The following is a 14,982-nucleotide window of genomic DNA, read 5'->3' as shown; positions in this document are numbered from 1 at the left end:
TACTGCCTGAACTCTGCAGTGTCATTCAGCAGTCCAGATTTAAGCCACTCCCCTGCCTTAAATCCTGCTGAGGTGTCCTTAGTCTTTTGCATTAGTTCCAGATGAACAAAAACCTGTCAGATCTTAGGGCCAAAGAGGCTCTATTGCAAGTTACAAACCCCATGGAAATACCTTCAGAACTAAGGCAGGTCAAGTGGACAGGTAAGGAGGAAGAAACAGGTCTAAAATTGAAAGAGTACTAACTGCCAGGAGGGAATGTCAGCTAAAAGCAAACAGTTTGGTTTTTTTTCAACATAGAATTATGTGACTGAGATGGTAAATTCTGAGCATCTTAACATTAAGTCATACTTGTTCGCATGTTAGAAATTGAAGAGGCCAAGGCTGGAAGTTAAAAGATAACAAATTATTTCTGGAGCAAAGGGATCTTTGCTTCCACTTTGTTGGAAATCCTGCAATAAAACTTTTAATTGTTGTTTTTTAAGAAATCAAAAACATTCAAATAAGCATCATTATTGGTTAAACTGTCATTGATAAATGTTTCTCATCCATGGGCAGGAATTTCTGAGCAGAACTAGTGAGACCACAGTCTCCTCAGAGTAGCCAGTACCATGATAATCCATTCCACATGGATGATTGCTGATCTGAGCCCCTGCACATCTCTTTGCAGGGCAGGTGTGGGACCAGCCTCAGCCTGGGTTTTACTGCATCTTTGCTGAGTTCCCTGAATATTACTATTTCTTCCAGGATTTATCTGTTTTCTATTTACTAGAACAATTTGGAAAAGAATGCAGATTAGTCTCAGAATATAACACAGGACTTTTTCTGAAATACTGTAAAGTTTCTTTTTGAGGAGAATAACTATTTCCTGCAAAATTCAAAGTTTACCCAGTATGTATCTGGGCATCTTAGTGAATTTAGCCATAATAATTAACAAGTTCCCTTGTGCACCTTCTTCTTGGAAATTTCTCATGTTTATCTTCCACTGAAAAAGTGATGATATCCATAATGTCACAGAGCTGAGCATATAATTACTGGAACAGCACTGGCTATCAGGATGTATTTTGAAGGGTCTCCTTATTAACTTCTTTTTGTTCAATCTTATTTCTAGTCCTGTTCTACCGTTAGAAAGGCTAACTTTCCAGGAAATCAAAATCACAGTAATTTGCATGTGATTTTTTCTTTGTTTTTTAAGAGGACATGTGTCAGCCTTATATTGGAACTGGCTCAACCTGTGAAATATAAGGCATATGAACTTTTATTTTCTAGACAACTTTTAAGTTGGTATCAATTCTCTTGGCATCATGTTATTCACTTTCTTGGAAGAAGATGGCTCTGCCTTCTTGCTCGTCTCCCCAGAGGCATTTGGTGGGTGGCAGCTGTTAGTGTCTCCCATCCCCCAGGCTTTCTTTGTGGGACAAGTGTTTCAGCCCCTAACCAGTAAAGCTTTAAAATACTCCACTTTAAAAAATACCACTTTAGTTTATTGGTGCATTTTATGTATGGTTGGCCAAAGACTGGATGTGATATTCTGGATATGAGCAAAGTAATGTCCCTTGATCTACTGGTTATGCCCCTGTTATTGCAGTTCTGGGCACTGTTGGGACTTCTTTGCTGCCAGCAGACATACCTGGCATGCACTCAGGTTGCTGTCAATTAATGCACTTTTCTCACTGAGGTAAAACTGATATTATTTGAAAGATTTTTGACATAAAAATGTGCTATTCAGGAAGCAAGATTAAAGTTTTTGGGGTTTTTTTTGTTTGTTTTGTTTTTTAGTTTTTTAATGCTTCAGCTTTTTTGTAAATACATTTAATCAAAATATAATCAAGTTGTTATGTGAAAGACCCTGTATTTACTTAAAATGCTTTGGAAAAAATATTGAAGAGCAGTTCAAAACAATTGCAATTATATTTTACTGTGATAGGGTTTCAACAAATAGAATTATAAAAAGCACAACATCTTGATGAATGAGAGTCTATATCCCATAGATATGATGGTGTATGAAGCCTAAAATAATGAAAAATTTCTTGTTCCATAGAAGTACTGTATAGATAAATTATACAGCTAGTCTAATCTAGAACATAGAAAGCTATTAAACTGTTATATTTAGTTTGTTCTAAATCTGAACTGTACTTTAAATTTTAGTTGTAATATATTGTCTGAGAAGCCCTGAGAATGTAAGTGCATACGGTACAGCTCTCCTACCCACTTATCATAAATGTTTTCTAAGAGTACCAGCATGACAGTATCTGGGCAAGGACAACATGTTCCATATGTTCTGCTTAGATAAAGTTCTGTCTCTATCCTTTATGCTTTGTATCTCATAGAATCATAGTAATATTTATGTTGGAAAAGACTTTAAGATCATCAAAGTGCTATTGATGCAGGGCATAGGCTGCCTTAACCTCGGTGACACCTCCATGCTGGATGAACCATTGTCCTCATCAGTGATGGGTTCCACTTGCAGGGGCTCACACCTGCTGCACCTGGGGAGGGCCAGTCACAGAAGAGACAGGTCTGCTGCACTGGAAAGGGACTCATCACCACTGTCCCTGTCCATGAAGTCATCGTGCTTAGACAGGCAGAGGGAGGGCAGGAAATCTCCAAACCATGCATCCTGTCTGTCTCTTGGGCCTTTTTCAGGGAAGGCTGGGTGCAATTCCAGCAGTCTCTCTCCCTTGCTCTCTCTCTGAGCCTCCTCATCCCACATCCCTTCTCCTGCTGCCCTCTGGTGCTGGGGTGGGAGCCTGGCAAAGCCTGTCAGGAGCTCTGTCTGGGCAGCTGTGTCGCTGGTGCTGGCTGCAGAGGTCAGAGAGGCCATGGCTTCCTGCCGGGTGGAGCTGGGTGTTGCTCTGGTCCAGGGGGTTTTCCAGGTGCCTTCTGTCCCATCTGGGGTGCCAGAACTGATGCCTTGAGAAGGCTGACCTAGAACAGAGGCTAGACAGAATTGAGAATAAAGTAGGTATTTATTGAAAGGCCTTGAAGGATACACCTTGGGCACTACAAGAGCCTGGCCAAGGCTACACCCAAGACAGACCAAAAATAGTCATTAAATGGATGACTGGTCATGAGGTCTCACATTTTTATAAGTTTTGGCCCATATTGGGGTTAATTGTCCAATTACGGCTTCAGGTGGTGAAGCCCCATCCTTGTTTTCTCTCTTCAGTCCACCATTGTTTATGCTTTGGGGCCTGAAACTTGTAACTCCGTTATCAAGCTAGAAAAAGAATTGTTTTGTCTACCTACTCTGTGAAGAGAGCTCACTAACACTTAATATGAAGCTCAAGACTACACACCTAGGCAGCACAGAATCTGAAAAATATGAAAGCTAAAACTTAAGGCATCAGACACCAGTGTTCCCTGGTGGAGCTGCAGGGCTAAAGTGCCCTTTCTGCACGTCCTTCTGTGAGAAGTGCTGCTTGAACTGATGCTCCACTCCCTGTGTGCCCACCCTGCTGGCATCACTCCTAGTCACTGCTGCTGCTGTGGGTTTCTTTTATACATATACAACTTTTATACATGGGAAGGCCTAGATGCTGGTGCTCCTGGCTCTACCCTGCTCCCATCAAATATTTGAGGGATCCTGGCAGATCTCTTGTATCCCCCTGAGGTTCCCCCAGTTTGGGAATTGTGCTGGCTCTGGAGCTGCTTGATTGGTAACTGAGTGATACTTTTATTATCACACATACTATGGGAAATTTTGTGGTGTCTGTTCTTAGGGTTTTTTCCCAAAAACTTGCAAGGATAATTTTAAGACTGACACATCAAAATTCTGTGTGAAATCAATTTCTGTTTTCTAAAATATGTTTTAAAAAGCAAGTAACCCCAACTTTTCAGTGACTGCTTTCATTTGACAGGTTCCAAATACAAATTTTCCATTATTTTATTCAAATATGAGTGTTGTTAATTCCTACATAAAATATATCTGTTTTCCAATTTAAAAATCCAAAGGCTTTTCATTGCTTTTTTTAAATAAATTAAAACATCAGGAACTGCCTTCAGTTTTGAGATTCAGCCCTGGGTGTCTGGTGTTTATGTGTTGAATATGCCAGCTCCCATACAGCAAACGGAGCCCTGGCCAATGCAGATGATGGTCATTCAGCTTGCCACAAGTAGAAACTTACCTGTAGTCACCTGCATAATTTTCCAGACTCCATCATTTGAATTAAAGTGGGATTCAGGTCCCTAAACATAGGCATTGACTACAATTTGAAGTGCTTTTGTGTATTGAAATAGTGCACAGGCCTGATAGACATGACACAGGGCTCAGAGGAGTCTTTCCTGATTTGAATACCAAGCAAGGTACCCAACAGCAGCCTAAATTGTACTAAACTAAGTTTGGTTTAGGTAACCAAATCTCACACTACGTCTCTGTTGACAGTAATGAGAGATTAGATATGTTAACGGATGTGTATACATCTGAAAAAACAACTCTATGGTTAAGTTTCTGGCTGATTCTGAATTCCTTTTAAAATATTTTAACTGCACTAAACTCACCCGTATGTAAAAATAATCTCTTCAGAAAAAAATAATATTCAGTTTTTTGCTTGGCTCTAGACAAAATGTAGCAAGCCTCACTGTGATTTGGGAAAAAAATTTAATAACTTAAATGCAGAAAAGAAATATGAGTCTAAAATATTCTGAAGGAAACAGAGTGTTTTTTATATAGTAAAAAATTGATCAGGTTTAAAGTTCCATTAATGATGAGATAAACTGTGAATACAAACAATGCTAGTAAATTCAGTAAGTAATTGAGAAGTAATTATTTATTAATGAAAGAACCAGTTTATTAATTAATTCATTTTTACCACTTTTCTGACTTAGATGTTTTCAAATGTGTCCTCTGAAAATCAATCCGTTCGTCTTAAATCAATCATCTAGAAATACAAATAATGCAGATCATAGACAGGATTGAAAATGTGGTGTTAAATCCACATTTACACTCTTCCTTGTTTCTAAAACTAGAATTTAATAATATGTCTCAATTCAGGAAAATCAGGATGTTGAGATATACTTCTAGCTCCTGCTCTAGATCTGAAAAGCTTAATTTTAGGCCTTTAGAATAGCATTTCAATTACCAACTAAACACATTTGAAATAGATTTTTCCTTCTAAATGTTAAAACATATATCTTTTAATTTCAAAAGCTTCTGTACTGTTTTACATTGCAATGAATTTAATACGTCACTGAGTATTTCATGATAACTGAGAAATGGAAGCCAATAACATTTTCTTTTCTTTTTACATTTCTTTTCTCATTACTAAGTTGTAGCAGTTGCTGGATGCTGGAGACAAGAAAGTCAGAGTCCCTGTTTTGTATGTTTTGGCATATGATGCCATCTCTTGCCACTGTGATGAGCAGCCTTTACCTCACTCTTACCAGGGACTGGGAATAACAAAGCACTAAGACACTTGGGTGTAGGAAATCTGTGTCCAGAGAATTGTTGACTCATATCATGACTAATGTCACGTCATGACTAATGTTGACTCATGTATAAGTTGACTAAGTAGATGAGCTCCAGCTAGAGAGTCTGAACAAATAGTACCCTGTAGCATGTGAAAATCTTCTTGTTATTACATCTAGCGGGTCTCATTAACACTAATATTCAAATAGCTGGTCTGACTTACTCAGAACAGGTAATGGCCTCTGCACTGTTTGTATCAGCTTGTGTAACTGAGATGCTGCCCTAGCTCCTCAACCGTAATGAGGTGCAGGAATTGTGCCCAGCTTCCCTCATATTACAGAAATCATCCCTTTTCACAGGAAAATTTTGCATATTTATGAACTGCCCTTGTCTGAATATAAACCATTTTTGCTGAAAAATTTCCAGGCAGGTCTATCCTAAGGCACATTTGATGCTCTGAAAGTATTTTTTTAAAATCTTGTTTCTGTTGTTTTTTGAGCAACTGTCTTCCACTCCCCATTCCATTGATAAAATAAGTGATGTATCCATCTGAAAGTAAAACAGAAAAATGGCTTTCTCTTTACATATATAGAATTATGTTTGGTTTTCTGTTTTGGTTCAGTTTTTTTTCCAAATGCCTTCTACTGGAGTTAAACAATTAACTTCTAACTTTGGAAGTTGAACCTGAAGAAGAGTTCCTTGGATATGATTCATGTGACTTTTATAGTACCTTGCATATGATACGTGGTGATTGAAAATGTTTTTTACAAGTAAGACCATGAACTTTCATAAACTACTTTTGCTTTTCTGTGTCACAGATAGGAAATGGCATTTGAAACATAAAGCTTACGGTGATGAGTTTAATTTAAATGAGCTGCTGTTTGAAATAGATAACACTTTCATTTTAGTAAATTAATGGTGTGGCAAAAGGAAATTCAAAGATGCTTCTACCTGTAATAAAAAAAATTATGCTCTCTAGAATTCTGATATTGCACCATGTGATTACATTACCTAATCTTATTAATTTTATTACATGAAACATAGCAAAATGTTTCCTTTATATATTAACATAAATGTAATTTCAGGCTTTATACAAATCTTGGTGCAAAAATCCCAAATAGCTCTGGAATCATATTGATGCTCTCTAATAAAATCAAAACTGTTACTGTCAAAAGATAGATGTAAAGCAAGGTTTGTGGGAAAGATTGTTGGGGTTAGGTTAGCTCCAGGATCATCTGGGGCTGGGAAAGGCAAGACAAGGCAATCCTGGCAAGGCCCTAGCTTTGCTGCTCCTCTACTTTTCTCATCTGGAAAACTCACAGGATTTGCTTACTGTTAGGTCTTAAACTGAGGTTGGGGTTAGGGTTCAGTGTTCAGTTTAGGGTTAGGGTTGACAGAGTCAAAGCGCCTAGAGCTCCAGAAACACTGGGGCTGGAAAAGCCATGCCAGCACAATTCCTGCAAGGCCCCAGCCTTGCTGCTCCTACATCTTTCTGAAATTGAAACCCATAGGATTTTTTTAGGTTTAGATCTGAAGCTGGGGTTAGGGTTAGGGTTAGGATTAGGATTATGTTTAGGGTTACGGTTGAGAGATTCAAAGAGCCTTGAGCTCTTGGGGACACTCCGGCTGGAAAAGTCATGCCAAGCCAATCCCGGCAAGGGCCCCAGCCTTGCTGCTCCTACATCTTTCTGATCTGAATAGCCCATAGTGTTAGTAAGTGAATAGATAAAAAAGTAGGAAAACAATTCCAATGTTGCCACCTCAGAGCATCCTTTATACCCTGTGGTGTCCAATTTCTTCAGTACACCAGTCCAAATGACAAGAAGCATTGTTTAGAAGACGTAACTGGGAATGTATGGTTCTCAAAATGTGCAGTAACTGCTATTGATAAATAGTTATGAGCCATACACAAAATAGGGAGTATTTCACAACAGTTATTTCAGAACTGATAGTTACTGGCAAATGCTGAATTACTTACACATTATTTTCAACAGGACAGAAGTCAGGCAAACACTATTGTGGTGACAAGGACTTTTAAAAAACTAACGTGATTCAGCGTTTGAATTATAAACCATTTTCATGTAATTGATATTTAACTTCAGATAATTAAGTCTCATTGATGGTAATCTGCATTAATGTAATTTCTCCCACTTATTCATGCCTGCAGAGCATGCCATGGGGAGTGTGGTGCTCTGAAATCTGACGATAGTACTGCTCCGTATCTCTGCCACATACTTGTCTCCATCAGGGTCAAACACCTTATTTTAACAAAAGAGGTCCAATGTAATTAACTCTCCAAATATTTCTAGATTTCTAGGGTCTGTATGTATTTCCAATTCACTTCAGTAGCACATTTCTGAGGCAGACCTCCCAGTTATCTCTCCACCTTCCCTTTGGTTAATGGTATGGATTGCTCTGGGGTGCACAAGTGGGATTTCTTCTGGATACAGTTGGACACTGCTTTCTGGGATCTCATCTGGTGTGCAAAAGTTATGGATGCGTGCTCAGGGCAGTCCACACTACAGGAACACTGTGAATATGGGATCCTCAGCACCAACTGTGTCACTGCAGTAGCTGCTAATAAATGCAGAAATCTCGAGTTCCTGCTCTCTCTTCTTGCAGAGAACTGTCCCGTGGGGACAGAAGAGCAGTGGCCAGCTGGAGGTTTGAAGTTATGCTGCTCCAGGGAACACAGATGCTTTTCACCACCAGAGCATCTGTCCCTTATATTTGCTTAATTGCAAAAGTGGTTCTGACACCAAGCAACAGGCAGACTAAATATTTTATTTTGAATGGGATTAGAGTTGCTATTTTTGGCAGATTAAATAACAGAGCCCTTCTTAATTAAAATAAGTGAAATAAAAAGTGTTGACATTTTTAAATGAACATCTGCAGTGGCATTGTTCTTTATAGTTATTGTACACTGTGCGACTGTATATTTGGCCAGTGCTGATTCTGAGATTAAAAATTATGTAGTTATTTGACTTGATGGATTATCTTTCTTTCCTGAGGACTGGAAAGCCTTTTTAAATACAAAGAGCAGTAAAATTTCTCATTCCCTTTCTGTATCTGTTTTCACAAGACGTTTGCAACTATTTGGGTACATTCATGAGAAACTGCCAAGGCAATCAGTGCCAGTGCAGGTGCATTCCACAGCAGAGTGAGGGATTGTGACATATGAGAGGGGTGGTTTCTGGGTTGCAGAAACCCCAGGGAAATGAAGAGGCATTCCAGGAACTGGCAGTGTGATGCGGGTGGGACAGCAGTAATGGCAGACACCCCACTCCCACAAAGGGCAGCCCTGAGGAGAGGGCTGAGCAGTTTCTTTGGTCCTGTCTCATGTGTTCCATGAACATTGTATTAAACAATACTTGGAATCCTTGTTAACAATGTTTAATGATTTCCAAATGACCTAGCTTAGTGACAATTATGTGTAAAATTATGGTGAAAAGATCTCAAAATGCTATGTCATACGAATCTAAGAGCAACTTTTGACTGAGCAAGGTAGGTTTTTTTCTGGAAAAGGTCTTGTCAAAGGGCAAGAAAATGCTTTTTCCCCCTTGAAAAAGATGAAATGAAAATTAAGAAAATAACTACAGTTTGTCTTTCATCTCTTCAATTATCTTAACAGAACTCTTACTGTCTCATCATCAAAGCCATAGCATCATAAAAGATTTGGCAGAGGGTAATGTAAGACAAGAAAATTCTAAATAACTCTAAAAATGAGCAGCTCAAAGTCACAAGTAAAGGGAATGTAGTGGTGTGCAATTGTGTTTAACTTTTAAATGAAAAACTTCATTTTCTTGTTACAATTGTTAAATGTTGCAATTTGAGAAGTGAGGTTCCATCACAGACCAGAATCTGTTTTTGGTATATTTTGCCCTGCTGATTTAGACATGAAGAATCATGAAAGTCAGATTGGAAACAGTTCTTGTTTCCAACATTAAATGTTTTGTGAGCATGTATTAGCTTTTATCTTTTCAGGGACAGATTCTGGATTGTTCAGTTTTTCACTCAGTACAGACAAATAACACTGATTCCTGAAGGTGTGGCTGTATGGACTCACAGGTACTTCTGGTGTAGGTTTGGAGGGGATGTGCTATGAGTGGTTTTGTGGTACTGCCTTGGGGCTGCAAGAGAACAAGTTGTGGCCTCACAGGCTCTGTTTAGGATGAGGATGATCTCCTGATGAGGGAGGTAGGACATGCTAAACAGCAGAGTGTCTCCAAGCATCCAGGACATAAGGTCACAGGAGTTCATTGTGCTTTCTCTCTACAAGGTGTAGGTTGTCACCTGTCTGCCATGAGAGAACCACCCCCAGTGACTAAAACCTGCTCAGGCTTCTGGTCCATGTGTTTCACAACCTCTCATAAGGTATAATATGCTGAATGATACTTTTAAAGTTGGTCAGTTTGCTCAAAGCTTATAGTGCAAGAAAGTGTTGTGGAAAGGGGCAGAAGGGAAGATGCTTATGTTTCGGACCTTACCAAAAGCTTTAGAGAACCAGATTACTCTTCTGGACAAATGGACCAGTAGTATGGATTCAGTTTAGCATGAGTGATTTGGTTTGACAAATTCAAGACCAAACTCAGTCCTGGCAATCAAAGATTATTATAGCGATACAGTCAAAAAAATTGGTTATTTTTTGAGAGGTTTCTGGCAGTAAAAGTTCTCTTTCAGCCTCCCCCTTTTTATCCCCCTCCCCATTCAGAGTAGCACTGGAGATTTTAAATATTCACTGGCAGTGATAAGCACAGTACTGACTTTTGTGGACCTACCTAATAATTTTAACTATTCAGTATGCTATTGGTCTGGACAGTGTTTATTTGCACTCTTAAGGAGTATGCAGTAGGTTGTAAAATGTGTGTTATTGCAGCTGAATAGGTGTCCAGGGCTCATAATCATTCAATACAGCAAGCTAGAATTAGAAGTGAAATATAAGTGTGTTTCCTTCATGAACTAGAGAGAGAAATTGCATTTCTTAATGCCTGGTACAGAGAAGGGTTAGTCCTCTCTTGCCCTTCACCTTGTAGCCTTTCCCCTTCTGTAATGAGGAGAGGTACTGCCAGCAGTGCAGTGAATAGTTTGATGGTGTAGCTCTTTCTCAATAATGTGCATTGCAGAATAAAGGGCAAACTATACTGGGCTAGGTATTGCAGGGTAGCTCACATTGGTTTATCCAATACAAGTTATGTCAAGTTAAATGAAATCCTCATCTTTTTTTCTTAATCTCCAGGACACTATACTTTCACAACAAGTGAACTGAACTCTAACCCAAACAAGCTCAGTTTATAATAACTCCAAAAGCATTTATTGAATATCTTGCTGTGTTCCAGTATCATAGGTCAAAATACAACTGAGTACTAATTATGCTGTTTAATGCAACCATTTTGAAAGTCTATTTCTAACCTTCCTTGTTGGTTTCACATTTTCTTATTCTATTAGCAGCCCATTTTCTGCTCCCTTCTCTCCCTATTTGACATTTCAGAATGAATAACAAAGCAGTTTTCTAAGTGCATATGCATTTCCTCAAGGAAATCAGGACTTGAGCACACACATCGGTCTTTGCATGCATGCCAACAAAGCATGAATAAAAATATGCCTGCCTTTGCTTGCCTACATGCCAAGGTCCGACCTTCCACGCTTTGAACTCTTGCTCCAAAATGCAAATGCATAATTCAAGAGGACTGAGGCAGAATAGTCTTGAGCATAACTTCTGGGTATATGCTTCCTATAGCAAAATACTCAGATTTGAATTATGGTTTTAAACTTCCTCTGCCCCAGGAGAGGTGGTTCTACAGAAAGAGGTCAAGGAAAATCAGGGTGCCTAGTGGCTGGAGGAGTCTGCCTCGGCCAGCAGGCAAGTGCTGAGGATTGTTTTCTTTCTGGAGAGACTTTCAGGTAAAGTAAGAACATTAACCATGAGAATTTCAGATATAAGGGTGAAATAAGTAGGAAAAAACACCTTTGTGTGTCTCAAAAGACTATATGCAAGAAAGAGAATTGTTTTTCCAAAGTAAACTATTCTGTGCATGTGCCAAAGTCGAGCTTGTAGAAAAGTCAGTCAGGTTCAGGTACTGACTGTCGAGATGGTAGCTAAGCAAATGTTATGGGATAAGAAGGCTTGACTATTGCTTAGGTCTAATTATATCTAATATGCCTCATTTATTGTTGTTTTTCTTGCCTAGGTGCTCATAATTCTTTTGAGGGAAATTGTTAGGGTGTCAACCATAGTGGTGCATGTAACTGAGTTAATAAATTAAGAACAAAAATAAATGTTCCTAGGTAAAGGTGGTAGCAATCAAGTAATTTTTGTGTCTCATTACATTCTGAAGAAATGCAGCCCATCATGTCACAGAAGAATGATGTTTAGGAGTCCAAATGTATTATACTGTTGCCTATGTGCATATTTGTTTTCCCCTTCTCACAGATACAGACAAAGCTACTATATAAAAATAAATACATGCAGACTGGTAGCCTGTGACTACTGGTGTACAGATTTTTTGGTTTTTTTTCCTCTGCTGAGTATTTGTCGTGTTTGGAAGTGTCGTGGGAAATATTCTTCACTCTATCTTGCAACACTTGGTAGCTGAAGAAAATGTGATATTACTGCTGTACAAAAAAAAAAAAAAATTCCTGCCACAATTATTTAGCCATTAGCATGCATTCAGATTTTGATATGCCACTATTATAGCACAGATTTACTGACAGCTCTGGCTACTGGAAGAAGCCTTGCTCACCCTTAAATTACCAGCTAAATTTTCCAGCTTCCAGGGAACCAGAAATTCAATCAGTCACCACTGCCAGCTCTGTAAGGTATTACCAAAGTGCTGCTGGAAATGATGCAGAGGTATTTTGCAGGGATAGCTTAGAAAGATACTTTCTTAAATACTGTATTTCAGAATTGTATAAATTAGTCAAATGTATCTTCTGGAATTCTTGTAGCATTTATACAGAGGCTTTAATATTCTTGTGATTCACTCTTCACTGACTTTTCAAAGATTGAAAACTTTTACAAATGACATCTTAGGAAACACGAAGCAAAGTCTTTCAACAATCTCCAGAATTTACTAAAAATTAATTTAGTGCATTGAATTTTTTTTTATAGAGACATGTTTCTGTATAAAAATTAGACTTCACAGTTAATGCCTTGTAGCTCCTACAGCTTAGAAAATATTTTCAAAGGTTCTAATGTATCTGGAGCCTTAGACAATGTTCTCTCAATTAACTGATTTGAATTTGGCCTAGATCATGCAGGCCTTGGTACATTTTACTTCTCTCTTGTTTTACCTAGCTGGTTTTCATCTTCAGTGAAAAATACAGAATGAAGCAACAGAGTGCTATACTCCAGCTAATTTGCAATATGCTTAGAACTAGCTAGTAAATTAATTTTCACTAAGAATACAGCTGACTTCTTTCTTTTTAAAATTAAAAGATTTGTTCATGCACTTAATTTTATTTAGTCTGTTTTCATCAGTGGAAAAGTACTGATAAAATAGTTGACCATTAGAAGACAGATAAAATAGAATGATGCATCTTCATTACTATCGTATTCTCTCTGAACTATTTTTTCTTCTTCCTTCCAGGACAGTTCTGTTTACTCTGACCTCTGTAGTTGTGCTTGTCATCACTACTGACTGGATCAGCTGGGACAAACTGAATCGTGGATTTCTGCCAAGTGATGAGGTCTCAAGAGCCTTCTTGGCTTCTTTCATCTTGGTGTTTGACCTTCTTATTGTCATGCAGGTACATTCTCCTAATGTTCCACTTAGGCTGTTGTGGCTGCCTAGTCACTCTGTTTCCTCTAGAGCAAACGGCATTTAGCTAAGGCTACAAAAAGGTAAATAAATGTTTAGCTTGCAATCACTCTTAGTAAGGGTATTTTATAATAGCATTCTCAGTAACTTTGCAAAAAAGGCCTCTGGCCTTTTATTGTGAAAATATTGTTGATTTATCTTCTTAGAGTGCTAGGTAAGAGCTGCATGACTTTTCAAATTAAAAAGTGTTTTCTGCAAAATTTACATCAGGAAAAGAAATAGAAGCTGGTTGTTTTGTAAATTCAAATAATCTCTTAGGAAGATGAGGTAAATTTAGACAAACAAGAAAGAAATACTTCCATATTTCAAGAATTTACAATATTAGGTATACACACACTAAGATACTTTATTAGATGAAAAATAGTATTTGCTATTAAGATTCAGCTTTCCACTTTTAGTTGAAAATTTTGTTACTTGATGACAGGTCTTCGGAGTGTAATGACTTCTGCCTGAAAGCTTAACTGGGGATATGATTCATTGTAATCTGCTTGATGTCTGCTCCTTTGAATCTAGCTACTAAGAAAGGAATCTGGGTCACAAGTATGTGGCCAAAAACTTTCTTCATCTGATTCAGTGCTCTCCCCTTGGCGTTTGTGTTTGGTTTGAGCCTTGTGTGAATAATTCACCCAAAGCTCTGTGAAAAATTGTGTCATTTGGGCTGAGGCAAGGAAGAGGAGCATTGAAGGCCCAGACTTTGCTCTTGGTCTTAGACATGATAGACTGTTGAACTGAAGGTCAGCAAAGAATATGAGAACCAATGGGTCCTTCCTCTTCAATATATTACGGACTCTGCCAGCAGAGTGCATTTCTGAGACACTCGGTTCTCTTTAGAAAGCTATCTATTGCTTGAGTAATTATCACAGAGGTGAACTGGTGACAGTCAGATTTTATCACTGTTGTACTAGTGCACAGTACATGTGGAAGGTGAAGAGAATACTGTAATTCAGTTTTGTTTTCCAATGTCCACCACTGTTCTGTGCTCACTGTGGTTCATGGTTGGAACTGGGAAGATAAGAAAGGAAATACTGTTTTTCTCATAATACTGCTTTTCTCATAAGATTTCTGGTGCTTCATTTTCTCTGCCTCTGAATTTTATGTTTTGCTTGATGATTCAAAAAGATTCAAGAGAATGTATAATAAATTATTGTACTTTACACAGCTGTAATGAAAGTATGAATGAAAATGCAGGATGTATCAAGCTATACTGAATTTGATATTTCATGCAGGGTAGAAAAAAAGAGCTGTCTTCATATAAAATAACTACTAAACCATTCTTTTGGCTTTGAAAAATGTAATTCCAGTATTTTGACCTTAGAGTTGCTGAATATAGAGAAAAATCTTAGGTGAAGCAGCTTGTACTGAGCACTCTTCCATATTTTTATAACACAAAGCAAGAGGCTCTTTTTAATTGCATTTCTAAGTGACATTTGTGTGATTGAGTTATTTATTTACTTGAAGTTATTTATTTGGACTGTGAAAATATGTTGGCATGTTTTATTTACAATGTAGTTCTAGGATTGCTACTGCAATAATCTCATGTTGGGAGAGCAAAGTATTAAATCACATAGAATCACAGAATGAGCCAGGTTGGAAGGGACCAGAGTGGGACATCTGGTCCAACCTCCCTGCTCAAGCAGAGTAATCCTAGAGCACATTGCACAGGGTTGTGTCCAGACAGCTCTTGAATATCTCCAGTGAGGAGACTCCACAACTTCTCTGGACTCCAGTGCTCGGTTGAAGTTTTTCCTCATATTCAGGTGG

General features: G+C 38.3%; 1 protein-coding gene across 3 annotated transcripts in view; it reads left to right on the top strand.

The window, feature by feature from the left end:
* Positions 1-14,982, top strand: part of LOC131591816 (transmembrane protein 117-like) — a 178,653-nt gene that overhangs the window by 130,047 nt on the left and 33,624 nt on the right. For all 3 annotated transcript variants that reach the window (XM_058862885.1, XM_058862886.1, XM_058862887.1), the window contains one exon: positions 12,991-13,150. In XM_058862885.1, coding sequence (XP_058718868.1) covers positions 12,991-13,150 — 160 coding nt within the window. The remainder of the gene's footprint in view (positions 1-12,990; positions 13,151-14,982) is intronic.

This window comes from Poecile atricapillus, chromosome W (assembly GCF_030490865.1).
Source record: "Poecile atricapillus isolate bPoeAtr1 chromosome W, bPoeAtr1.hap1, whole genome shotgun sequence".
NCBI lineage: Eukaryota > Metazoa > Chordata > Aves > Passeriformes > Paridae > Poecile > Poecile atricapillus.
The sequence above is the reverse complement of the archived record's forward strand: the minus strand, read 5'-3'. Positions and strand labels throughout refer to the sequence as shown.